Consider the following 25695-nt stretch of genomic DNA (forward strand, 5'->3'; position numbering starts at 1 on the left):
GGAAGAGAAGTTGTCATAAAAGAGCCGATTCCAAAAGTATTCGACCAATAAATTATCTGTTAAGGGTAAAGCCTCTGAGAAGCTAAAACTGATTTTTTATTCTACAAACCTTACTTGGCATGATATATAAAAAAAGATATCCTGAATAAACCATCTGAAATGAACATACAGACACTACCATGTGATACAGAGATAAAAAAGCTCCTGGACCACAGGATATGGCAAGTCTACTCTAAGGACTAATAGAGCCCTTCAAGGATAAGTCACAATTTCTGAAAAGCATCATCTAACACTCATGTCCAAGGAGTGATGAGTCCCCGTCATGGGCATAACAATGCCCTGGTCACCCACACACCCCCAGGGCAAGGAGTCGGTAGGCAGCATTACCCCAACTGGCACCCTGTTCTGTATGTATGCATGTACGTATGTATGCATGTATGTATGCAGGGAAGGAAGGAGGGAGGGAGGGAGGGAGGGACGGAGGAAGAGGGAAAATGAGGGGGCCTGAGTTCTGTGGTAAAGTAAGACTATTAAATAAATTCTTTTCTGTGGGACTTGTGAGCGTCTTTACAATGCAAACGCGCGTGGTAGACAGTGAGCGCTTACTGGACGTAAACACTGAGCCCTTCCTGTTCTTAGGAAATGCAGGGTGAAGTAGCTAAAGGGGCAGGACGTCACTTTGCCTGGAAACAAACGTGCGCGTGCTTGTGTCCAGCCGTGGATCAGTACATTTAGACGTGCACAGGCACAGGTAATGCAAATGGGGCAGAACGTTAACAGCAGGTGTCTCTGGGCAAAGGGATATCGGGCTTTTTTATACTGTACTTATTTATGCAACTTTTTTGGTAAATTTAAAAATCATTTTCAAATAAGTCTAAATAAATGAAAAACAAAAAACCTACAAAAAAAATTAAAGAAAAAAAATCAAGTTCATTGTTTTCAAGGTACAAAACCAGTAAACTAAATTGCAGGCTTCTCTTCTCATTTTTCATGGTCACATTCTACATAACCCACCGCCGACAGTCATGGTGGCGTGATCGTGTGCGGCCTACTTCAGAGAACGGGCATGTGACCATGTTCACAAGTCATTTCAAACAGGAACATCAAACCAAACGGACACACAGTCTTGTTTCTGAATAATTCTATTTAGCCTAAGTATCCCAGGGTACCTATTCTGTTCTTTTTGAGTTCTTTAAACATCAGTGTAATAGATGACAGTAATATACTAACTGTAATTTAGCATACTTTAACAAAGCTTATTGCCTTTTTAAAAAAATTACTGACAAGTTCAATGAGAGAAAAAGGTAGAAACAGGATGATAAATAGGAGAGAAAAGACATCTTATAATTTAAAAGAATTCATTTTTGCCCAAACAAGTAATGCCCTTATAAACAAATGAGCATGTCATTTACATTGAAGTATGAGAATTTTAACAGTGTAATTCTGCTACTGCTAGAGTGTGAGATATCTGACCCAACTGCAGCAGCAGAATCCAGGAAAATAATCTGGATAATGAAGATTTTAGAAAAACAAACAAACAAACAAAAACCGGATTAGGCAGAGTTCCTGCTTACCTATTTAATTCTGATATAATTAGACAACGTGGGAGAAAAATCCTGAATATATTCTCTCCACTCTAGGTTTGTCGTTTTGGTTACAGATGTGACACTTACCCCCCTCACCTGGTTTGAGGTCCAGGGCAGGCAGCGACTCTGAGTGCAGGAAGTACAAGGTGGGACTCACGGTGAAGAGCACGTAATTGTCATGGCGCTCGTCCAGGATGATGAGGACCAGATCTCCCACCTGAAAACTGAACAAAGGAATGATTTCACTGATCTAAGGAGTCACCTTGATTCTGCAATGTTCAACGAAACATTCAATTATCAATGCGATAGGAAATTTCATACTTACATGATTTGTTTTTTACTCTACCCAGGCCCTCACGGGAATGCTGGACATACACAGACGCTCAAAGGCTAACGCGAGCAACCGCCAAAGACCCAAAATTTAAAAAAATAAAACTTCCAATAAATCTACTGTTTAAAAGAGCACAACCCGAAACATGCTTGGGAGAGGGGGAGAAAAAGAATACCCATTACAGCGCATCTAGCTGTAGAAAGAAGGCATTCATCCTCATCTTTCGTTTTACAATAATAAACATAAATGGAGGGAGCAAACTTAGCCACAGGAGGGAAGGAAAGAACCACCTTCCACTACTTCTCCAAGTAGCCTCTCCTCAATGTGAAAGAAAACCCAACTGAACCAGCTGCATGTACTTAGTTAGGCTCAAACGAGTCAACAGCGATGACCGACTCGGGGTGAAGCCAGCAAGGAGGGAGCAGGAGAGAGTAGGTGCGACCGCCTAGGGTGTCTCAGCTGGTGTCTGTCTCTCCAGGGTCCTTCGGAAGTGTCGTTTGGAATATCAGTTCAAAGTTAACCTAGAGCTAAGATAACTTAGTGCGTCCTACACCTAATAAATCATTAACATCACTGGGGAGACTTTAAAAAGTTAACAGTCTATCATCCACTAATTATCCTACACTTAACTGCCTACCTAAAAAGATGTGACAGGCACTGTTTTGGAGGATAATACCTTACAAAAGGAAGATAGGGCCTCTCTGAGGCAGTTTTTTTTTTTTTTTTTTTTAAGCTCATTTCTCTCTAATCTTTGAAAAACCTTATATTGATTTGACTTGACATACAGCTGGTAGATAAAGACTGATACACCCAGCCCTTCCAAATCACTGAGAAAAGATAAAACTCTAATGAGAAGTGAAAGATCAGTAACCGGGAGTGCCTGACAACCGAACATACGGTCCCACGGATCTGTTACGGACAAAACAGAGGGTCTCGTTTATTTTTAAGTCAGTCCTGACAAGCAGAGAAGAAATGACCAGTATTCACGAGCAGCTAACAATGCTTTATCAGACACCCTCCTTTCCAGTAGCCCGTGCCAAAAACCAATACATTACTAGGGGGTAATTTGGTCCTGGGATATTGTCTATTAAGTTATTCAAGTGATAATTTTAACAGTGTATTATGGATTTGTAGCATATCAATAAAATGAAGCCTGAGAAATAAAAATGAAGAAACACTCCAACCTCAAATATCAAGATTCTCCAACCTAAAATGAAAAAGATAAGGTGATAAGTGGGATTTCAAAGAGGTGGCACCAGCTGAAAAGGATGTCGAATCCAAAGGCTTCAGGAATGTATGTGTAAGTGATAATTAAAGCTATGATAGGAAGGACTTCGAATACAATCCTAATGTTCCCAAAAATAATTTAGAAAAACTTGCTTTTCAATAAAAAACAATGTTAACTACGAATGAGTACAGAACACTCAGCTGACTGAACCTGAGGCTGAAAGATTTCAGCCATTGAAATACATTTTCATTGACAATATTCAAAGCTACTCAGTTCGGTATAACATTTTCACAGACAAAAGCACAAAATACAAATCAAATACTTACTCTCTAATAGCTATCTTTTCCGAATGCCTTGGGGATACGGACGACATGCTCTGAGACATCTAGAAAGAACAGTTCACAAAGCTTACACAAGTAACATGTTCTCTCGATGCACTTACTAGGTCCACACTGCAAACATTTCTTCCAACGTTACACACATTCACGTCTGTGTCCCAGCTTTCAGGGTCCAAACTTCTCTGCTCCATTAATGTAATTCCTTTCCTTCAACAATTCCTTTCAGTGGACAAATTTACCTACACTTTTACTTATGTTATTTCTTAATCAGGTTTGGCTGGATTAAAGACTGAATATAGAATTTTATTTATAAATACATATTTAATCCTAAAAAATATCACTAGGAAGGAGACTGATGTTTTTCGAGAAGAGTTTAAAACCCACTCTTCCAAGCAAGCATGACACAAGGAAGGGGCTACCCCCGCTGCCCCCCGCCCCCCAGTGAGCATCGCAGGGGACACGACAGGACGGGACGGGACAGGCTAACTGGTCTGTGGCTGCCTCAGCTCGGCCGGGACTCTCCGCTCTTCAGTCAGGCTTCAGTACATTTCTCACACTGTCACATGACACATGGGACACGGGTCCCAAGGTATCCCTCCCAAGCACCGTGGGCCCAATTATAACCACACAAATCAAGGATGGAAAAAATGGATTTCTCTTTGTTCATAAGTTTAATTCTGACGCTCAGAATTTCTTCCATTTCCCTCTGAACACTATGAAGGGTCTCAATTAATGTTTAAAAACAAAAGAGAAAGAAAACAACAAATAATGACTAGAAAGACCTAAAAGTGTATTCCAACCTGTTTTCAAAATCATCCAAATAGTCTACATGCCGCCAGTGAGAACAAGTTTAATGATCCATTTTTCAGACTGTATTCAAATCAACTCTGTTTAGATTTTCTTAAAAAAAAGCTTGAGCTCTCCACGTATTTGTTACAAACAAGGGCTTAGACGTGAGGAAGCCCTGGCTGAACAGCTGGCAAGCGACAGGAAAGTGTGAGTGACCCGGAGAGGCCGATCGCGGGGGAGCGGGTGCGCTCTGGATCTGAAGGACCAGACCCTTTCCCTCGTAAGACTTTCCCCAGCATCTACTGTGTGCTGTGCACCACCTACTATTCCGGGTGCCAGGAGCACACCTGTGAACAAAGTGCCTAAACCCTTGCCCAGCACAGCGTCCATCCCTCTGGGGCCGCTGCACGGAGCACACGTGGAGCATGCCTGTTCTGTGTAGCGTCCCCAGTGGCCGCAGGCAACTCCTCCAAGGCTCCTTGAAAAGGGTTTGCTTCACTCACAGAAACAGCAAATAGCCTTCAAAAAACTGTTTTGGTGATAAATTCATGACTGACAGTCTGGCAGAGCTATGGAATTAATACGTAATTTTTGCTGTTCAAGTTATGAAAGGCAAACGAAAGAAAGCACAGATGTCTCCCTACAAGACACTTTATTTAAAAAAAAAAACTCAGTTCTAATCTGTACCTTAAAATTTTTCAAAAGTCCTGAACACAGGCCTTAAACTGTTCCTATTTCCTCATGAACTGTCATCATCAGAATCTGAAAAACGAAGCAACTGCTTTATTAAAGCAGGTAAGATTGAGTGTAAAACTGACTCATCAAGCACTTGGCTAGATTCACAGGCTAGAGGAAAGCCAAGGCAATTCAGAGGGCCACGCAGGGTCTCAGGCAAGGTGTCAGGTTCAAACACCTTGAGTTTTAAAAAAGAAAGAAAAAAAATCTGTGACGGACAGAACGTGCTGATTCCACATACCTACGGGCAGACGCTCCAACAAGAGCCTCGTGAGGAGCAGTTCTGACTATCTGCTCACTTAACCAAGAGCCCTAACCTGACATTATAAACACATGTAATTATGCAATCCGAAGAGATTATAGCTTATTAATAATCAGAAAAGACAATCTGGATTTTGCCGGCTGCTTTTCACATTGTAAGACTGAGGCAGTGCATGTGGTCAGGCTTAAGAGTCAACTGTCATCAGTGACCAGCGCAGCTCAACGAAAACTACCAGGAAAGAACTAATCACACCACACAGCCTTCCGATCTTTATAATGAAATGCAATGCAAACAGTTTAAATGTCAAGATCAACCGGGCGAGAAGACCTTACCAGTCTCTGATTCAACCGCTTGTTTTCTTCTTCTTTCAACTGTAGTGTCTGCAGGGGTGGGAAAGAGAGACCCTTGGTTTACGCTCGAAAATATAGTCTGCGTGCTCAAGTCTGGTTCTACCATAAAAGGTTTGTGGGGACATTCTTTTCTAGGAATCCTTTCCAACTGTCATATTTACTGGCTTAAAAGAGAATGAGAACAATTTTAGGTTTATTTCCTTAAGCCAAGGATTCTCAAAGTTTAATATGCATCAGAACCACTTGTGACCTTGTAAATATGCAGTAACTATCTGAGATCCATCCCCAGAGGCTCTGTTAGGAGGTCGGGCCCAAGAGGAGGAATCTGCAATACTACTACTCATGCCAGCAGATGCTGATGAACCTTCACTAACAAGAGCACACGTGCAAGAGCACAAATCTGTACAATTCTGACTCTGAGTCCTTATCAGACTGTTATCTTGTAGGGAGCTAAAGTGTTAAAACTCTTCAAAGCCTAAGCAATGAAAAGTGGTCTCTGAACAAAGATGTGTAAAGTCTGCAACTGAGAAGAAACCCCGTATTACCATTTTTTTCTCTTCATTTCAATTGATCACTATAAAAACCCTAACTTTTCTTCATTATTCACATATTCTACTTGTGCCCTATTTTGGAAAATAGTTAATGTTTTGCTTTTTGAAATTAATATGTGAAATTCACACTTCTATTGCATTGCTGAATCCTGAACTGCTCCTGGCCACTTGGATCAGAGATGACAGGACTTCTCGAAAGTAACCACAAAAATAACCGTTAAAAAAGATCTAATTTGGGGAAGTCCCTGGCGGTCCATTGGTTAGGGCTCAGCACTTTCACTGCCAGGGCCCGTGTTTGAGCCCTGGTAAGATCCTACAAGCCACGCGGTGCAGACAAAAAAATTAATTAAAAAAAAAAAAAACCTAATCTAAAAACAAATAAAGTCTGCTTTCAGCGTAAGGTTTACTTCACTGCATCCCGGAGTGAACATATTTATTAAACCCTGTGCTTCAAGAAAACGATGCACTTACTCGTTCCAACAGCATTATCCTCTGCCTTTCTTCAGAGAGCATGTGGACGTTTTCTCTAAGAGAGAATGGTTTATTTTAGTTTAAGTCTTAAAATTCTGGACTTCACAGTCTCCAGTAAGGTTTTGGAAATGTAACTGTTAATACAGAGCACTTCACAGATTTAAGGGTTTGTACTAAATTTTCAGAAGCAGCCTGTTTAAATTAGGACACATTTTGATGGTGTAGGATGGTATAAAATTTATACCACAGATCCTGAACCTAGATTGATAAACCTTTTGAAATTATGAGCAAAACTTTGTGCATGCATTTTTCGAGGGATAATGTCTGAAATTTCAAGCTTTCTCCCAGGGACCATTCTTCTTATCCATGTCACAGATAAAACGGTCATTCTTGGGCGGCTTCACCATTAAAACTAAAAACAAACAAAATGCCACAAGTCCTTGAGTGAGCTATAAAACTCAAAGCTTCAGTTCATAAAGAACAAACCAAATCTATATAAAGACTACAAAAGTATTCCTACGTGTCTACAAAGCGCCAGTCACTGTCATGTGTGAATGTGCCCATCACACTGAGGTAGTCAGAAACTAATCAGAAAAGAAAACAAGAGCGAGCATGCATGGCTTTTATTTCATTCTTTTAAGCTGAGCCGTAACTGACAAGTAAAACCGTAATACATCTAAAGTGCGCAGCACGACGGCCTGATACACGTGCGTGCTGTGGGAGGACTCCCTCCATCAAGTTAACTAACACACCCATCACCTCACGTCATTTACCCGCCCGCCTCTTCGGTGAGAACACCGCCCACGCTCCACCCCAGCCCCTGGCGGCCACTTTACTGCTCTCTGCTTCCGTGAGTTTGACTTTTATCTGATTTTACTTCAGTTTCCACACAGAAGTGACAACTCCCTCCCCCCAGCACGGCCTCAGCACGCTGGACGCACCGGCAACCCTAAGGAAGCCCTGCGCCCCTGACGCCATGGCCTCAAGGCCTGGACCCCCATGCAGGGTCCCTGCCCGGCCGCCTGCGCGCTGCGGTGGCACCTGGGCACGGTACGAAAACGTGCCAAAGTGGATTCCCGCACACCATCAGTGGCGCTATCACAGGCCGTGGCACGGAGAATTCACACGCTCAGCTCTCAGGTCCACGGGCCGCGGCCCCCGGTGAGTAGCACGGGCGCTCACCGGACAGACATCGTGCTGGTCTCCAGCGCTGAGTCCGGCCTGCCTTCGCCGAGGGCATCCGGGGCCTCCGCCGGGGGCTCGGGCGCACAGGCCCCATACAGCTCGGGGGCGGCGGCCACCCCCGGGAAGGGGACGGGGCCGCCGCCCCGCAGCCGGCCGACCTCCTCCTCCAGCCGCTTCTTCTCCTGCAGCAAGCGCGCGCGGTCCTCGGACAGGGACTCGATCAAATCTGCAGCCACGGGCGGACGTGAGCGTTACAACCATTGAGTGTGACACGCAACTAACAACGTCGCATTAGGAAGCGTCACTGACCTTTGTCCCGCTCTTGCTGCTGCATCGTGCTTTTCAGCTTTTCACTGAGATCACTGATTATGTTCTCTTTTCTCATTTTCTCTCTTGTTAAAACAGTATTAAAATTGGTCTGGAACAACAGAACGATAACTACTTAAATTATCTGCATGCGCAGGGCAGCTAGAGCTAAAGAAAATATGTCTATTTTTTGCATACGGTGCGTCTCTATGGGGAGAAGAAAAAGCGTAATTCACAAGTGATGTTTATTTTGAAACAAAAATGCCACGCTGTGGTAAACACATTCGATTGTATTTCCCTAGTTCTGTATTAAGACATGTTCCGATTTAGTATCTTGAAAATGGATGCTACTTTCACATTACTGTCCACATATTTATTGTCAGAGGAAAAGCATCAGTAAATATGTCTTAAATGTGGGGGAAAGAAATAAAATAGCCAACACTTTAACCAGCGCTGTTATGTACTTAACTGTTCCTTTTAGTGATCTCCCTGCCTCTGGAATCTTCCTTCTGTCCTTAGCTAAATCTCGATTCCACAGTCACATTTTGGACACTGACTGTATCCCATCTCCTCTCATCTGGATATCTCTGGTTTATAATGGCTGGACCTGCCACTCCTCGACTTCTAGGAAAGCCTTCTCACTGCGGATCTCATACATACCAACTGCCTGCAGAGATCCTGTGAGCCAATTTCCAAAATTAAGAGTCAAAGATCCTCCAATCACTCATTAATGCCAATGATGCTAGAAACAGAGACGTTTAACAAGAACGTGGCATTCTTGGGCCAAAATTAGTGAATTTGTTAAATACCGAGTTAAACTCATTTCTAGCCAGAAAGCAGACAGGAGGATCCCCTCAAAAAGAATATTTATGATATGCCTTTGTATTAAGCCATTGCTCTGTATCATTTGTGGTAGAAAATTAACAAATATTTATATATATTAGTTATAATATTAGTATATTAGTTACTTTGTTTTCATAACCTCTGGCTGTTTCTGCAATATCAAATGGATTTTCAGAAAAGTTAACACAATTTATAATACACATATTAGAAACAGGACTAGTTACATGTAAGAGCCAACTAGGCCCAAGGAGCCCTTATAAAGCTAGTTACAAATCAACTCAAGTAACTACCACTTAACATCCAAACACCACTTAAAATTGGCAGGTACCTTAGGAGTCACCTCCCCTCTCGTTTGACAACTATTAAAAGAAGAACTACATTTGGATCAGATGGCTGGCAGCTTTCCACGCTGGTCTCCGTCTTATTTCATCCCCCCTTAATGCTGGAAGTCTGCAGTTGCACAGGCTCACAGGAGCACAGAGACAGGCAGCAAGAAAGCGGGAGAGAAAGACCTAGCTCACGGACGAGGAGACATGAAAGAATGCACAACTTCAGACTTCTAAAAACAGAGACCTGAATGGCCTCTTCACTTTAAACCTGGTGGCTCCTCCCAGCCCTGGGCAGTTCATTTCCCTGGTTTCCATGAAGCACACTCTGTTTCTGGCTCCTCTTTCTCATTCCCGCTTTTCCAGGCTCCTCTGTCTTTCCCCAGAGGCCTCTTAACATTTAAAGCTCCTAAGTGTTTGGAACTATACTTCTCCATTTTCTTTCTGTTCTCTGGCTGACATTTTTTTTTTTAACTAAAAAGACAATAAGAAAAGGAAAACTGCACCACACCACATTAAATGTGCACATTAACTGTAACGGCATGCCTACCAGTCTCAGAAACGTATTCCTCGGGATAAAAAAGGATGTCGTGCCTGACTTACACCTGCTCTCACACCGGTCTGGTCTGGCAGCCCTCACTCTGCCCCGCGTCCCAGCCAGAGATCCTGATTACGTAGAAATCCAACCGCGTCGCTCCTTTATTTCCTCTCCCACTGCCGCCCAGCACCTTAGCTGATGTAATGCTCCCTCACTGGGTATCTTGACCCTCAGTGGACTGGCCGCTGCTGACCTCACAAGCGTCAGCTCTCACCACTGATCCATATTAATAAGGGAATCACCAAAGTTCAACAGTATTCCACCATAACCTACCGCCAGCCTATCACATGGATAAGAATTATCAGCATGTAATTTAGAATAAAATTTTAGAGCTCAGAAAAGAAAATTCAAATATCATCTATGCAGTAGTACCAACACTTTCATTTGCAAAAAAACCAAACTGATGTGACGAGGTTAAACGATGCTGACAGATCACACAGGTGGCTAAGGAACCAGGAAGAGAATTTACATTTCCTCACCTCTAACCTAGCACTGCTTCGTTCTGCAGCACCTGTGTGACAGACACAATGACTGTTCAAAAGAAAAATGCTTCTATCCCGAAGACGACACTCTTCATAATAAACACCATCAGGAGCAATGTGGGGAAATCACATTTAAGATACAAGAAACCTCAGCTACACAAAGCAATTTTTTACTTGTTAATGTATGTTCATCTCCTCTAGACCTAAGATGGATGCAGTAAGGTGGGAGACCTACACACCTGTTGTTCAGCGATCAAAGATGTGCGCACATTCTGCATTTCTTCGTTTTTTCTTTTCTCCTGCTCTTCAAGTTGTTCTAGAAACTTCGCTTTTTCTTCCTGGAGCTTTTCTTGAAGCTCAGCGACTAGGCTTGAAGAATCTTCTTTGGTAGATTCAATGGTATGACTTTAAAAATTAAATACAGCATTAATTTTTTCAAAATTACACAAAACTAACACAACACTGTAAATCAACTATACTTCAATAACTTTTTTTTTTTTTTGCGGTACGCGGGCCTCTCACTGCCGTGGCCTCTCCCGTTGCGGAGCACAGGCTCCGGACGCGCAGGCTCAGCGGCCATGGCTCACGGGCCCAGCCGCTCCGCGGCACGTGGGATCCTCCCGGACCGGGGCACGAACCCGTGTCCCCTGCATCGGCAGGCGGACTCTCAACCATTTTTTTAAAAAGTAACCAAATGTATTTTAAGTACAATGTAAAGTCACTGAAGAATTTTTGTCTAGAAAGAATGACATATAGTGAATTTAGATTTTTAAAAGACTGTTGTAAGGATCCTGGTCAGAACACTGGGGCATGTCTGCATGAGAGGTTTCAGCTGACACAGGATGCTAAGTAATAAGAATCCTGTAGGAGTGCAATTGTGCGCTCACATCGCGTGTGCGTGCACAGGCGGGAAGGACCTTCCTTCCTAGGTGCCCTGCACCTGTGCGCTGCCCAGTGCACCGAGGGGAGTGCTGTTTCTATTTCAGGGTCAGTGCTGTGCGAGGATGAGGCAGGAAGGACAGTTCTGGCACAAGGACGTTCAGACACTACTGACTCTGTAAACACACAGTCATCCCCAATACCCAGGATGAACACCCGTGACATCAGCACAGGGTATGTGCTGACCTGCAAGGTGAACACTTTGGCAGTAAAAACAAAGAAAGGAGAGCTTATGGGGCTTCCCTGGTGGCGCAGCGGCTAAGAATCCGCCTGCCAGTGCAGAGGACACGGGTTCGATCCCTGGTCCGGGAAGATCCCATCTGCCGTGGCGCAACTAAGCCTGTGCATCACAACTACTGAGCCTGTGCGCCACAATTACTGAGCCTGAGTGCCACAACTACTGAAGCCCGTGCGCCTAGAGTCTGTGCTCCGCAACAAGAGAAGACACCACAATGAGAAGCTCGCGCACCACAAGGAAGAGCAGCCCCCGCTCGCCACAACTAGAGAAAGCCCACACGCCGCAACGAAGACCCAATGCAGCCAAAAACAACAACAACAAAAAAAGAGCTTTTAACACAAAGAATGATCAAGAACCATGCTGTGCTGGGGCAGGGCTTCTCATGGCTTTATGGGCAGCCCTCCTTATCCTCGGGTTCCGCATCCACGGATTCAACCAACCACGAGTTGAAAATATCCCAGAAAGTCCCAGAAAGCAAAACGTGAATTTGCCTGAGGGCTGGCAACTATTTACACAGCATCTGCATTGTGTTAGGTATTACAGATAATCTAGAGATGCTCTGACGTGTACAGGACGTTATGTGCAAACACCGCACCACGCTATACAAGCTGACTTGCGCTTCGGCGGACTCTGGTACTTGGGGGAGGTCCTGGAACCAATCCCCACGACATCGAGGGGCTGTTATTATTAGTCTGACCAAAAGTACACACTGTGTCACATTGCTGGAGGCTCCCATAGAAAATGCCCCAGATTACCACCAGCCCCATCATTCAGCTTTAGTTTGCAGGACTCTAAGGCCCCAAACGGCTCTGACCTCAGGGGGAATTAACCTTAGCAAACTGAGCAGTAAGTAACAGCTGAATATTTTAAGTAGTTTTTTTAACAGCATCACTGGCTGGCTTCCTCTGGGGAATTAGGAGCCATGTTTGTGTTGTGCGAGGAGAAGACATAAAAAAGGGTTACAGTATCTCTCAATTTAGTTAAAGGTGTTTCTGATCCAGGGGTGCTACCATGGAAATCTAAGAAATTTATCAATAAAGGTTGCCCTCCCCCCAAAGGGAAACTTACATAACCCTATCTTTCCATATATTAATTTAAAACCTTAAAAAGGCCCTGAACTTAAAACTGAAGGAAGCAAGGTATATCTGTTACCAGCTGGGAACGTCATCCCATCACATGGAACTTGAAACAGAGCAACTCTGGTTCCCCCACGTCCATGAACCAGTGTGTATGAGCTAAGCTATGACACCCAGCGCTCCTAGTAACTAGGAAACCCGCACTGAACACACACCAGAGTGGCCTCTCCCCCATCAGTGGCTGTATTAGATTTGGGCCTAGTGACCGAGTAGTTGATCGTGGGTTTTTAAAAACTCTTCTGAGATCACAGAATAAGAGATTCGAAATGACACCCTATTCCAGTGTTCCCGTCCCCAGGCAGATCCACAGCAACTGCTCCTGGACACACGCCTATGAGCGGCACGGGAGGCAGGCTTCCTGACACATGCAAACCACACACACGTGTCCTGCATGCATGTTCCGTGTACACGGGGTGTGCGAAAGCCCTTGCCCTCAACTCTCAAAATAATATGTACTACTGACTTCATTTTTCCCAGTTATATGGAGAAAAGGTACCCACTTTTAATTCTGCATTTCCTTAATCCCAAGTAGACGGAGCAGCTATTCGCATCCTGGCTGGCTGTCTGTCTTCCGTCTTCTCTGATCTGTCGATTCACATCCTCTGCCCATTTTTCTCATGGATTGTTTGCCCTTTTCTCTCTGATCTGCGGGACCTCTCTGACATTACTGACATAATTAATACTCCCATTTACATCTCGCCAATGTTTCTCCCAGGCAGGTGGTCTCTCAACGCTGCTGCTGGCAGATCGACAACCGGCCGAGTGCGGACGGCTCGGAGAGGAGCTGGCCTGGGTGCCGTCACATCAGCACCACTCCCTTCAAGTCTCCTCACTCCTTTTCAAGGGTTTCCTCTGTGCGACGGCAGCCGAGAACGACACTATCCAGAATCCCCTTCCCAGGAAGCTCTGGTTTCAAGTTTGGCAACAAAAAGTTACCTGCATGAAGGAGTGCTAAAAAGTCTATTACTCCAGAGGGGGCTGTGACCAGACAGGAGGGCAGTGAGGGTCACAAGGGGTTTCCTGGGTTGACGTCTCAGTAGACACCTGGCAGCAATCTCCAGAGAATCTGTAACGGTTTCCTGATGAGCCACCAGCTTTGTACTTAAGGTGACTGTGAACCTACCAATTCCCAGCCCTTCAGCAGCAACACTTACCCTTCGCTCCGCCAGCCCTCCCCAAATTCATACAAGTTCTAAACCTAGTATTAAACCCTTTATTCTTGGAATACGTAAAAGAGGTTCTATTTTTCTAAGCTCATACCAGACAGATACAAATACGACCCTAGGGGAGAAAACCATCAAGACAGGGACCTGGAACTGATTCTCTGACCGGCTCCAACCGGAAGGCAGCAACCACCTTGGCGCCCGGGCAATGGGCGCTCCCGTGGAGCCGGGCCCCCACTGCAGAACCGGACAGCTGTGTCTTCCGGAGGCGAGAGTCTGGAGACATCCAGTGGAGCCCCCAGTGCCCACCAAGCTCCCCTGCCCCCTTCCCTGGAGAGATCAGGATCACCTTCCTGAGGTCCCTTCTCAGTTAAGCTGATCTTCTTTCTCGACAACCTCTTCCACCATTTCACTACTACCCGACCCAGTGCGGCTTTCAAATCCCCAGATCCCAGAGGAGCTAAAAATCTAACCAAGGAGAGAACACAATTGCAAGATTTTCTTCATTTATTTTGGCAGAATCATAGGAAGTATGTACATGGATGGATCCAATGAGAGTTAGAACAAGAAGAATCAGGCCAAAATTTGCGTGGATGTAAAGACCAGAGATTCGAGATTCAATATTAGCTATTATCAGTTTGCTATGGTGATTGCCTGAAAGCTGGACCTAACAGGTAAACCACGACCTGCGGGCCAGATCTGGCCTGTGACGTGTTGAGTTTCACCGGAGCACAGCCGCGCCTGTTTGTTCATCTCTCTCACTCCTCTTGATACAACAGCGAAGCTAAATAGCTCAGAGACCACTTAGCCCACAAAGCCTAGAATACTGAAAAGGAAGCCTTCACAGAAACTGTCAACTGGTTCTCTACACCAGTGACTCTCAAAGGGTGATCCACAGAACCCCGGAGGTAACTAAAACACTGTCAAGGGATCACTAAGGTCAGAACTACTCACACGATGACGCCAAGATGCTCTCTTTTACTCCCTGCTGGCATCGCCCAGATGATGAAACTGCTGACACCTTAATGGAGAGACAGTAGCACCAACTATACTCTCAATCACTGTATCCTGCACTTCAAGGCACTCCAAGTGGAGGCAGGTTTACTTTGGAATATCCTTGATGCAGTAAAATTATTAATATTACTGGATCCTGACCACTGAGCCTACATCTTTTAATCCTCTGTGTGACGAAACGAGAAGCACCTACGAAGGCCTTGTGCGTCACGAGGTGCGTCTGTGTCGCGGCAAAGCGCTGCACAGCTGTTCCGTGAGCGCCGGAGGAGCGCCTTCCACGGTGCACGTCTTCTGTTTGGAAAACGACAAGCTTTGGTTATTCAGACGCGTTTTTGATAGACGTTTTCTCAAAAACGATCAGCAGTACTTCAATGAATAAGTGACATAATTTGTTACCACTGACAAAATGTGACACTGTAAAAAGAAACTAAAATCTTGGGCTTTATTGTATAGCCCCTGGTAGGGCCCAGAGAATGCTCCTTCACCAAGGCTTTCAGAAACACCACCCCAAAGGCTCTGCAGGGCGCCTGCAGGACAGGGAGAGTGGCGGGACAAGCCAGCAAAATTCAACGAGCTTCACGGGCAGGACAGGCTCGGAGGGGAGAGGCCGACCAGCACCACTTAACCAGACGCAGGACGTGGTGGCCTCACAGGCAGCAGAGCCAGAGCAACCGAAAGTCTGACCCAGAAAAACCTCTGGCAGTGGCTGTCACTAGGGCTCTAACAGAATGGGCCGATAAAGGCTTATTAAACTGACTTTTAAAAAACCCAGTAGCTGGCATTCAGAGATCTAACTTCCAGAGAATCGCCATCTTTCACCCAATTCCAAGACCTGAGTCAGTCACCAACTACAATGCCAAAATTTTACACAGAGTTTTCTTTCTAACCTTCAAAGAGACCCACGGCCATTTTCCAGGCTGAGTGTGTATTCAAGGAAGGTAATTAATCAACTTTTGAGGGAATCCTGAGCACTGGCTCTCACGTGACTCTAATGCCGCTGTGGTCCACCAGGACACCACTGACAACCATACATGAGAGACGCGTCCTTCCATCCAGGATCTGAAATGGAACAGATGTAAAAGCAACTGTCGGCGAATCACTGCTGGTCCCCCTACTGATGGAACGAGGACCATTACGGCAGAAAGAGCCATAAAATCCCTGAAACACAGAGGAGATTTCTACCACAATCTCGCTCAACTTAAGTATGCGTCCTGTCGGAAACATATAAAAACAAGCAACGGGTTATCATAATGTAATCAGGTAGTGACTCCAATAAAACTGCTATATCATACATAACCTCTTCACTGGAGCAAATTAACAAGACCACTACTACCTGACATGTAGCTACTGATTCGGTGATTTCTTCCCCCTTTATTCTTATTAGTATGGACCAGGGATAAACAAATCTTTCTCTGTAAAGGCAAATACTGAATAGTATAAATGTTACTCAGACAATCTCCGTCACAGCTACTCAACTCTGCTGAAGCAGCCACAAAGCAGAAATGGCCTCTCTGTGAGCCAATACAAGCTGTTTACAAAACCAGGCTGCGGGCTGGATTCCCACAGGCCACAGACTACCAATCCCGCGTAGAGACCACAGGAAGCACTGTGATTTCACCAATAGGGACCGCAGTCGACTCTGTCTTATCCAGGATTAGATCAACTCTCCGGTCCTGTGTTGGCAGGCATTATCTATCTTCCTGCTATTCCTCAAGAAATCACACTAATCCAACCCATTTATGGCAACATGCTCCTCAGGCCTGGTAAACAGGAATTAGCCACTACTTGAGCTACCAGGGCAAGACACGTGAGTGCCGGTGGGGTGAGCAATGAGGGCCGTGGAAGCCCACAAGCCTGTCAGCACAGCGAGATTTCTGAGTGCCCAGTGGTCCAGGCCTGCGAGACGCCCGTCCAGGGTGCAGGTGAGGACCCCAAGAGCTGCGGGCAGCAGCCAGTACACTCAGCTCCTCCTGGACACCTGCCCAGCCTCCTGCTGTGTGGGAGCCCCTGCAACCCGTGCCAGCTGCCCTGCGGCGGGGCCCGTCTCCCAGCGGGTGCCAGACGTGTCTGCGGCAGAAATGGGCAGTCCTACAGGAGCCTCGGCAAGTCCTACAGGAGAATCGCGGCTGAGGCCCTCAGGATTCTGAAGCAGGTGAGAGTTTCCCTTCCGTAAGATGGCTCAGGGCTCGCTCCTGGGTCTGTAGAGACCGAGAGCCTGACAGTGCTCTCCCCAGTTACCGCGTGACCCGAGCCGCCTGTCAGGAAGCGGACACTGTCTCGCCCACGGAGCCAGGACGCCGGGGGGTACACTCGGGTGACGACGTGGTGGACGCGAGGCGGGCCCACACGAGCCCCGCCAGCGCCAGGCAGGCGCAGGAGGTGTTTCCCTTCCCTCCATCACAGCCACGGTTGAGCCCGGCAGGGAAGCAGACTGGCGGGCTGTTTCCACAGGATGCTGCACAACACGCGGGCCCGGCTCCAGAGCCCAGGCGCAGGACGAGAGCCCGGCGGGCAGGGGCGCCCATGATCAGCGGTGAACTCGAGGACGCCCACCCCGGGGGAGGACCGGCCAACAGAGTATCGGAGAGAGACCGTCCGTGTGGAAAGGTGAAGGAAGAGCGCGCATCCACTCCGGGGTGGCGGGAACGCTCCAGGGAGGGGAGACGGGGCACAGAGGCCGCGTCGCAGGAGCCTGGCTCCGGCAGGTCAGTGCGGGTGAGAGAGACGCGGGAGCCGCGGGAGGACAGGGTGCTCGGTGCCGGGGGGCCCGCCGTGCTGCGATCACCCCCCTGCCAGAGCCTCACCTGCACCGGATTATTCCCGGAACCCCCTCTGCAACCAGAAATCCGCCAACGAGGACGACGAGCGTGGAGTCCGGAAGGAGAAGGGCGGCCGGGCCCGCTCCCCGGGGCCGCTCCCTGCCGTCCAGGAACAGTCCTGGGCTGAGCCGCACCCCGAGCCCATCGCTGGGCCCTGCGGGGACGCGCGGAGCCGCCGCGCCGTCCCAGGGGCCCCGCCGGCCGCCAGCCGCAGTGGGTGCGCCCGCGTCTGTCCTCCTGCTGTGTCACCGGTGCCCTCCTGGCCTTCTGCGGTGACTGCCCGGACCTCGGCGTCCCCCAAGCTCTGAGAAGGTTCGAGTAGGGCCTAGTTCCTCTAAGAGCCCGCCATCCCTCCAGAACACATAGAGGCTTTCTGTCTTCAAAACAGATGCGGAGGGTGAACTGTGCACCAGGGTATGAACACCACACAGCGGACAGTGGATCACAGGAGGCGGTGTAAAAGTCCCTTTAACCTCCGGCCAGAGGTTAAAATAGCCAATGCAAATATACCTATACATATGTTCCCTTGGAAAAATTAATGATAGAACCAACTGATAACGTTCTAGAAATTGTTTATTAGGCCACAAACCCCTTCAAATAATTTTAACGAGTGGAAATGCAGAAGCCCAATTTCTCTCAGCCAAGGCAGTAACGTCCGGCCGCAACAATAACAACGCAAAAACCCTCACCACTGCATAAACCCAGCATTTAACATTATCTTTTGAATCACAGAGGAAATAACTGAAATTGTAATATCAAGAAAATAACCACCAGAAAGCTATACAGCACCAACCCAGAAGTTACTAACTGCTGCTCTTTTATACATACATACATACAGTATTTTAAAAGAATGAAAATAAGTAACTTTCAAATGAAGAATTTAGGGAAAGAACTACAAACAAACCAAAAGGAAATTTATAACTTAAAAAAGGAATAAGAAGATCCCGAAAACATAGGAAATTTTCAACAATTATTCCTCTTAAAAAAGAATAAGAAGATCCCGAAAACATAGGAAATTTTCAACAATTATTCCTCTCAAAATCCAAAATACGAATCCATTTTTAAAAGCCATCCTAATGGATTCACGTAGCCTGTTAATTTTTTTTTAGATGTCTGTGAGAAACACTACTTTCAAAAGTACGTTTTTATTTCGTAAAGTATCTCCACTGTTACCTTTACCTAAGGTATTACCTAAGGTAAATGAGTAAATCAAGGTACTGTGATTACACTCACAATTAAAATCTCCATCACTGAGACTTTAATTTTACGATTATAGACTAAAGTTCATTCTTACCTTTTTGCTATTTGACTCTCAAGATGTTTAATTTTTTCTAACAACTCCTTCTCAACAGCTTCCCTTTCCAAGCTCATTTCTTTACGGGCAGTCTCAACAGCTGCCTCCTTTTCACAATTAAGCCTCTGAATCAGCTGTTCTCGGGCCTGTTGGTGCCTCATGACACATTCCTCTTTGTCTTTTTCAAGGTTCTGGAGAACAGCTCTGTACTCCTCTTCTTGCCGGGTGATCTTCTCATCTTTTTGTTTCTCAAGAGCACTCAGCTCTGAGTCCAGTTGACTCTGCAGTTCAGCCAATTCTTCTTTCAGGCCTTTCTCTACTGCAGATGCTTGGTGGTGCAATGCTGTCACTTTGTTCACCTCGGCCCTAAGCACATCAGATTCTTCTTCATGTCTACTAATTAGCTCTGAGATGCACTGATCTTTTTCAATTGTCATTAAAGTTCTTAGTTCGGCCAAGCCCACCTGATAATTTTCATTATCATCTTGAATCTTTTGGTTTAGTTTACCTATCTCTGTTCTCAAATGTTCTGTCTCTTGTTCGACGAGAGATTTTAAGGTCTCCTTCTGCTGGGCTCTGCTTTCTTCCAGCAAAATTTTTATTTCATCTGTTTCTGCTTCCTTCAGGGCAAGTTCAACCTCTAACTTACATCTCATGTCCGACAAATCAGAAACCTTGAGTTTTAATTCCTGGAGCTGCTGTTCTTTTTCCTGGATGGCTGTGGCATGAGAATCTTGCATCTGCTCGATTCTCTGTTGATTTTCCTTTTCTAATTTCTCCAAACAGACCTCGTGGCCGGTCATGACCTTCTTGAGCTCCTGAGTGTGCCTGACTTGCAGAGTGTCCTCTAAGTCCTTCAGGTGGCTCTGCTCCAGGCACTGGAGCTCTGCCCTCAACAGCTGGAGCTTCTCATCACTCTCCAAGCGGAGCTTCTTTAAGTCTGCTAGCACGGTCTCCCGTGACTGCTTCAGTTCTTCAATCTCGCAGTGTTGCGTATGCATTACATTTTCCATCTCTAACAACTTCTGCTCCTTTTCCTTCTGCAGGCAGATGACAGCTTCCTTCTCATGTTTAACCAAAGCAAATTCGTTATCTTTATTTTGTAAGGCCTCCTCCAGGCGCACCAAGTCTCCCCTCAGCTTGGTGATTCTGCTTTCATTCTCTTCGCTCTCCTTTACTAGTGCAGCAAGTTTGCCCTCATATTCACTTTTTAAAGACTGTAGTTCTTTTTGGTGTCTTTCATTCAGTGTTATTTCCAAAGAGCATTTTACTTTTTCAATAATGTTTCTTATTTCTACTGCTGTACACTTTAAAGAATTTGAGAAGTCACACTGTTCCTTCTGCACAAATGTTCGGAAGTGGCAAAGGTCCTCCTTTATGGTTTGTACACTGAGGTGCGAGTCGTGGGCAGTGACACGGCACTTCTCCAGCTGGACGCCGAGAGACGCGTGGTGGCCCGACTGCTCCTGACCTTGGGCACTCGTGTCCTGCATTCGCCTGCTGTCGATGGCATTGATGACTGAGGAGTAAAGGGATTCCACCATCATCTCTGGACTCTGTGGATCACTGATAGGATTGGGAGATGACAAGTTTTCCTCTATTACAAACTCGTTCACTGCAGACATGAAATCTGATTCAGGACTTTCTGCTAATGAATCCAAGTCTAACGAAGCCTGGTGAAGAGTCTGTTCTATGTTCGGATGGGGGATAGTTTCAAAATCAAAGGTATGTGCATCAATGCTATCCGGAGACAATTCTTCTAAGGGACAGACTGCAGGACACAAGGGGCCCTGCACAGTGAGTGGAGGGGGCGCTCTGGGTGAGGTAGTAGTTGTGATTCCTGTCGTGCTTTCCGTCCGGGGTGAGGAAGCCGCCTGTGGGGACGTCTGACTCGCGGATGCCTAGGAAAGAGAGGGACAGGCTTACAGAGCTGCAGCAACACAGGCATTTACGCTAATGGGCGAGCCACTGGAAAGAACGGGATTTGCCTTTTGTTCACTCAGTAGGTCTGTAATGGTCTGTGACATTTCATCCAAACTTTGTGCTGCTTTCACCAAATTATGTAGAGCAAGTACATGCTGGTGTAGAGGGTCAAAGTCACAAAGTAAGGGCACCCTGAAACAGAGCACAATCAAATTAGATTTCTAATTTCTCAATGAAAAATGGATAACTGCAACCAAATACTATAATCTATGTCAAAAGCAACTCACCATCGTCTTTCAGTCAATACCAGGAATAGTTTAAGCAGACGAAGACATATCATTAAAGCGGGGGGGGGGGACACAGAACTAGCAACCCTCTCTGGTTCTACTAGTTTTATATTGATACCTTCCTTTCTTCTTTGTAGGAGAAGAGATGGACAGAAGCCAAGGGCAGTGGCCATCACCCCAGGGGGTGATTAACTCGACATTTTAATTACTAGTCCTTCTCTGCAGACTCCAAAACCCTCACCATTTCTAGACTCAACAAAAGCCAGAATTGATGAGACCTTGAAAGGTCATCCCCTCCCGCGATGAGCACAAGTGGGTATCTCTCATGTTCTTAAGGAGAAAAGGTGGAATCCTTGCCCCTTCTCTAGGAAACCATTATGGGGGTGGGTCACGTCACCTCCTGTCCTGCCAATGAGCTGCTAGGGAGAATCCTGGGGTGTACCTTGGGGGGAGGGGAGGGTGGGATGAATTGGGAGATCAGGATTGACATATATACACTACCGTGTGTAAAATAAATAGCTAGTGGGAACCTGCTGTAAAGCACAGGGAGCTCAGCTTAGTGCTCTGTGACGACCTAGATGGGTGGGAGGTCCAAGAGGGAGGGGATATAGGTATACATATGGCTGATTCACTTCACTGTACAACAGAAACTAACACACCATTGTAAAGCAATTATATTCCAAACAAACAAACAAACAAATAAATAGTAAATAAAAGTGATAAATCAGAAATCTCTCACAATATGCAACAACGTCAGATCACTACCAGAAAAGAATTAACTTCACGTAAGGCATTAATTCCCTCCTACTTTATCGCCTTCATTTTTTTCTGATCACTTTTATACTCCCCAGAAACTTCCCAGCAGCCACGAGCAGCCAGCTCTCATGATGTGCTCCTCTGCTCCGGCACCCCTCGCGGTGCTACTGCCCTTCCCACAGCTCCAGAGTAACGAAATCATCACAAGGCAGTAACTAAAGCTAAAAATATGAACTGTATTTACCTGAGGAACGGCTGAACTTCGGAAGGACAAAATGATTGCAGAAACTGTAAATCTTTTAATGAAATATCTGGAAGTTCACAGTCAAACTTTCGAGGCTTCTGTGTCTATATTAAAAAAATAGTAACTTGCAAAAAAATATACAGTACAATTTTGTAACTGATAACTTAGTATAATCAAATTCAATAACCAATAAAAATGCTTCAAATGATCTACTCACACCTAAGAAACAAAATAAAATAATAAAATGCAAATGAAGGACTATTCAGTGAGGATGGGAAGACCGCTTTTCCGAGTCTGAAATAACAGGGACGTGCAAGCTGTTGGTGATCAACTGCCGTGCTCACTCCCCACTTCTCTGTTCTCAGCGTCTTTTCATGGGAATTCTGGTATTCCCGCCAGCATTAAAGGAACCCATTTGTCTCGCTATTACACAGGCTATTCCCAAGTTTCTACCTGACCGACAGCACAGTCGTGAGGACAGCCCCAGCCCTCTGTATCTATTCCTGTCACCTACTAGAGTGCTGTGTTGTTTTAATGCAGTAAAGATCGTTTTTTCTTATGCAAAACTTTCTCCTTGCCCTTTTCTTCACCTTTTCATTACATTTTCCAAAATACAAAGTCTTAGCCAATTTCAGATTCATAATAAAATTATCTACCATTTCTTTATAAATACTGCCAAGAAATGCACCTTTTAGGATAACTCCAATGGTCTGAGTCATCACTTATGCAGATTTAGAGACGTCAAGACACCCTTCATTAAGCAGGGTTCCTAGATAAAGGAGTGTGGGAAATCCTGCCTATTACAACACTCATTCACAGATACACAAAAGCACATACATTTAAAGCCCTAAGGAATCCTGCAGTACAAACACATGTTTAACAGTTAAGCAGTGTGTCTGAGGAGAAAACAACAAACCTACAGCATTTCCAAAACTTCTTTGATCACGGAATCATACGTTTCATGTAATAAAATTAGTGGTCCCCAGACCACTCTGGTTTAGAAATACAGCAACCTTATTTTTCATGGTTTCAATGACGATGACCTGATGGGTCACCCTATTCTGATTTGTGCAACATGAATAACAGGGGAGGGGAGGGGAGGGAAAGGGCGGCAGGGACAGGAGCGGTGGAGACAGATAAGGTGAGGGGGACAATCTGTTCCCACCCACCCATCTCGACAGTGCAGTAGGACTTCATCGTCCCATGCAGTGAAGACTCCTGACCAAAAACTATGAATTCATCTTAAAGCCAAAAACATTTTGATAAAAATTTTCTGTTTCTGATAAATATCTCTACTTCTGAAATAAAGGTCTGAACACACACAGGATTTAGTCATATTAGAAAATAAATTACGTACACAAAAGGATGGGGGCCAGGAGTCCAATCCCCTAAACAGACGATTTCTTAAAAAGGACTTCCCTGTGTAAAGAAATTAACAATATGGTTATTTTACAACTCATGCTATATAATGCTATTCATATCTATGAAATAAAAACAGCATTTTTTCTTAAAAAGTATAAGTTATTAATAAAGAACACTTACTAAATAATTTCCCAAAGGATTCCCTTTTTGACTTTTCAGCCTCATATAATCGCTTTCCGTCTTTGACTAAAGCACCAGCCCACTAAGAAAAGGAAAGCCTCTGTTAGTGTCACACACCAAGTCACTGAGGCTCAGGCACAATCAAAGTACAATCCAACCTGCATACCTCCCTGTAGTGTTTTATGAACATTTTTCTCCTGACAACCTCAACAGCAGCTAAGCAGTACATCTGAGGAACTGTACTCAGAGCTTCAACGATCTTGACTCTCTCTAAGAGCTCTATAACGAGGCGGAGCAAAGCCTGCAACTTCTCTCCATCCTGATCAGCATGAAGCATCACAAAGCAACACCACCTACAGAATGAAATCAAGACACACAAACTCTGTAAAAATCATCCAAGCCCATGTTAATCAACCAGTGAAGTATGTCAACATGGTGATAAGATTACACCATCACTTGGGAGAAATAAAAAAAAATCAACTCTCAACATCCCGAATTAGATACCCTAGAATCACTTACTTCAGTCTGACATGAAGGTTATTTGCTAGTTCTTGTTTGGCAGTGGTGCACTTCTGTTTAATATCCAACAGTTTTCTATGATTTTGCAACATAATCATCAACTGATTTGCATGACTCAGGCACAAATCAGGTAACACAGATGCATCTTTCAAGTTTTCAGCTCTCATCTGATTAGCTAAAAATCCCTTTGGGAGAAAATATTTTAAAGGATATTAACTTTCATGAAAACCATGAGCATTCATTTAAGAGGAAAAGCTTTACGTTAGACATGAACTGTTCTACTTTCAAATAAGATTTTAAAATCTCCTACTTTTCTGAGTGTAGTAGGTGTGTCCATAGCAAAGATTCAGAGTTCTTAAGAAATGTATGCTCATCTAATTCTGTTCCATTTTCGTGCTAGAAAAAAAAAATGAGACCCAGGAAGCTAAAGCAACATATCCAAGGACACAGCAGGCAAATCAGAACTAGAACCTACGACTGTAAACTCCTGTTACACCACAGTTCAGTCAGAGCACAGGTAAATAAAAACAGGGGCACTGACTTGAAGCCCTGTGAAAACTAACAACAGATTTAATCTAATCAATGATATTCAATAGCATATTATACACTTCCCCCAATAAAAATCAATCAATCGACTTTGCACTACTCCCTGAAAAGTCAGTCCTTCCTCTGGTATTTCTGGGCTATTATGTACTTTGTTCCACTGATCTGTGCTCATTATCTTTAGAACAATGACTTCTACAGTGTAGTTTTTTGTTTCATAGGAAAAGTAATTATCACACTTTTTTCTTAGCTATCCTTATTTATTTTCACAGGTGAACCTTGCATCTTTTTGTTAGGCAGGGATTGTTTTTAGGCTATAGATTAATTCAGACAGATGTGCCAAAGCCCAGAGCAAACACTTAAAAAAAAAAAAAAAGTCCAAAGACATCTTGATGAGACATCTTGCTGATCACTGTATTCACAGGTTTTTTCCCTACTCTACTCACTAGTTGCCATGCTATAGAAGTTTTAGGATCTGCACACCCATCTCGCTGTCACACTTGCTACTATAGGTAATTATCCTCGTAGGGCTCAACCACACAACCAACAAAGAACAGCAAGTGTGTCTTCTTACTTTCTGGTAGTTCTCTCTCTCTCTTTTCTGTTTCATGTTTTTTCTAAATATCATGAAAATATTTAAGTTAAAATGATGTGTATTAAAAAAGAGTCGAGATGATTCAATATATGAAAGTAAGATAATTTTAGTCATTATTTTATATCTTATTTTTCTTTCAATATCCTGCATGCTTAACCGTGGCTCTGCTTTTTCTGTAACTTAATCTATTTTAAAAAACTAACTTACTGCTTTATTCTCCTTTGATAAAATCTTAATAGGTTTTCAATTCCTTTTGACTGAATCCAAGAAAAATATGGCATCAATCCACAATTCATGAAGTA

General features: G+C 44.8%; 1 protein-coding gene across 1 annotated transcript in view; it reads right to left on the reverse strand.

Annotated features, from left to right (window-relative positions):
- RB1CC1 (RB1 inducible coiled-coil 1) overlaps positions 1-25695 on the reverse strand; it is a 61754-nt gene that overhangs the window by 3130 nt on the left and 32929 nt on the right. The window contains exons 9-22 of the mRNA XM_007464019.1: positions 24256-24440; positions 23903-24089; positions 23737-23818; positions 23552-23613; positions 22195-22298; positions 20973-21099; positions 18985-20885; positions 10621-10786; positions 8136-8244; positions 7824-8052; positions 6642-6696; positions 5602-5649; positions 3472-3530; positions 1674-1810 (exon numbers count right to left, since the gene is read on the reverse strand). Coding sequence (XP_007464081.1) covers positions 1674-1810; positions 3472-3530; positions 5602-5649; positions 6642-6696; positions 7824-8052; positions 8136-8244; positions 10621-10786; positions 18985-20885; positions 20973-21099; positions 22195-22298; positions 23552-23613; positions 23737-23818; positions 23903-24089; positions 24256-24440 — 3451 coding nt within the window. The remainder of the gene's footprint in view (positions 1-1673; positions 1811-3471; positions 3531-5601; positions 5650-6641; positions 6697-7823; positions 8053-8135; positions 8245-10620; positions 10787-18984; positions 20886-20972; positions 21100-22194; positions 22299-23551; positions 23614-23736; positions 23819-23902; positions 24090-24255; positions 24441-25695) is intronic.

The sequence above is a fragment of the Lipotes vexillifer genome, unplaced genomic scaffold (genome assembly GCF_000442215.2).
Source record: "Lipotes vexillifer unplaced genomic scaffold, Lipotes_vexillifer_v1.1 scaffold69, whole genome shotgun sequence".
Lineage (NCBI taxonomy): Eukaryota > Metazoa > Chordata > Mammalia > Artiodactyla > Lipotidae > Lipotes > Lipotes vexillifer.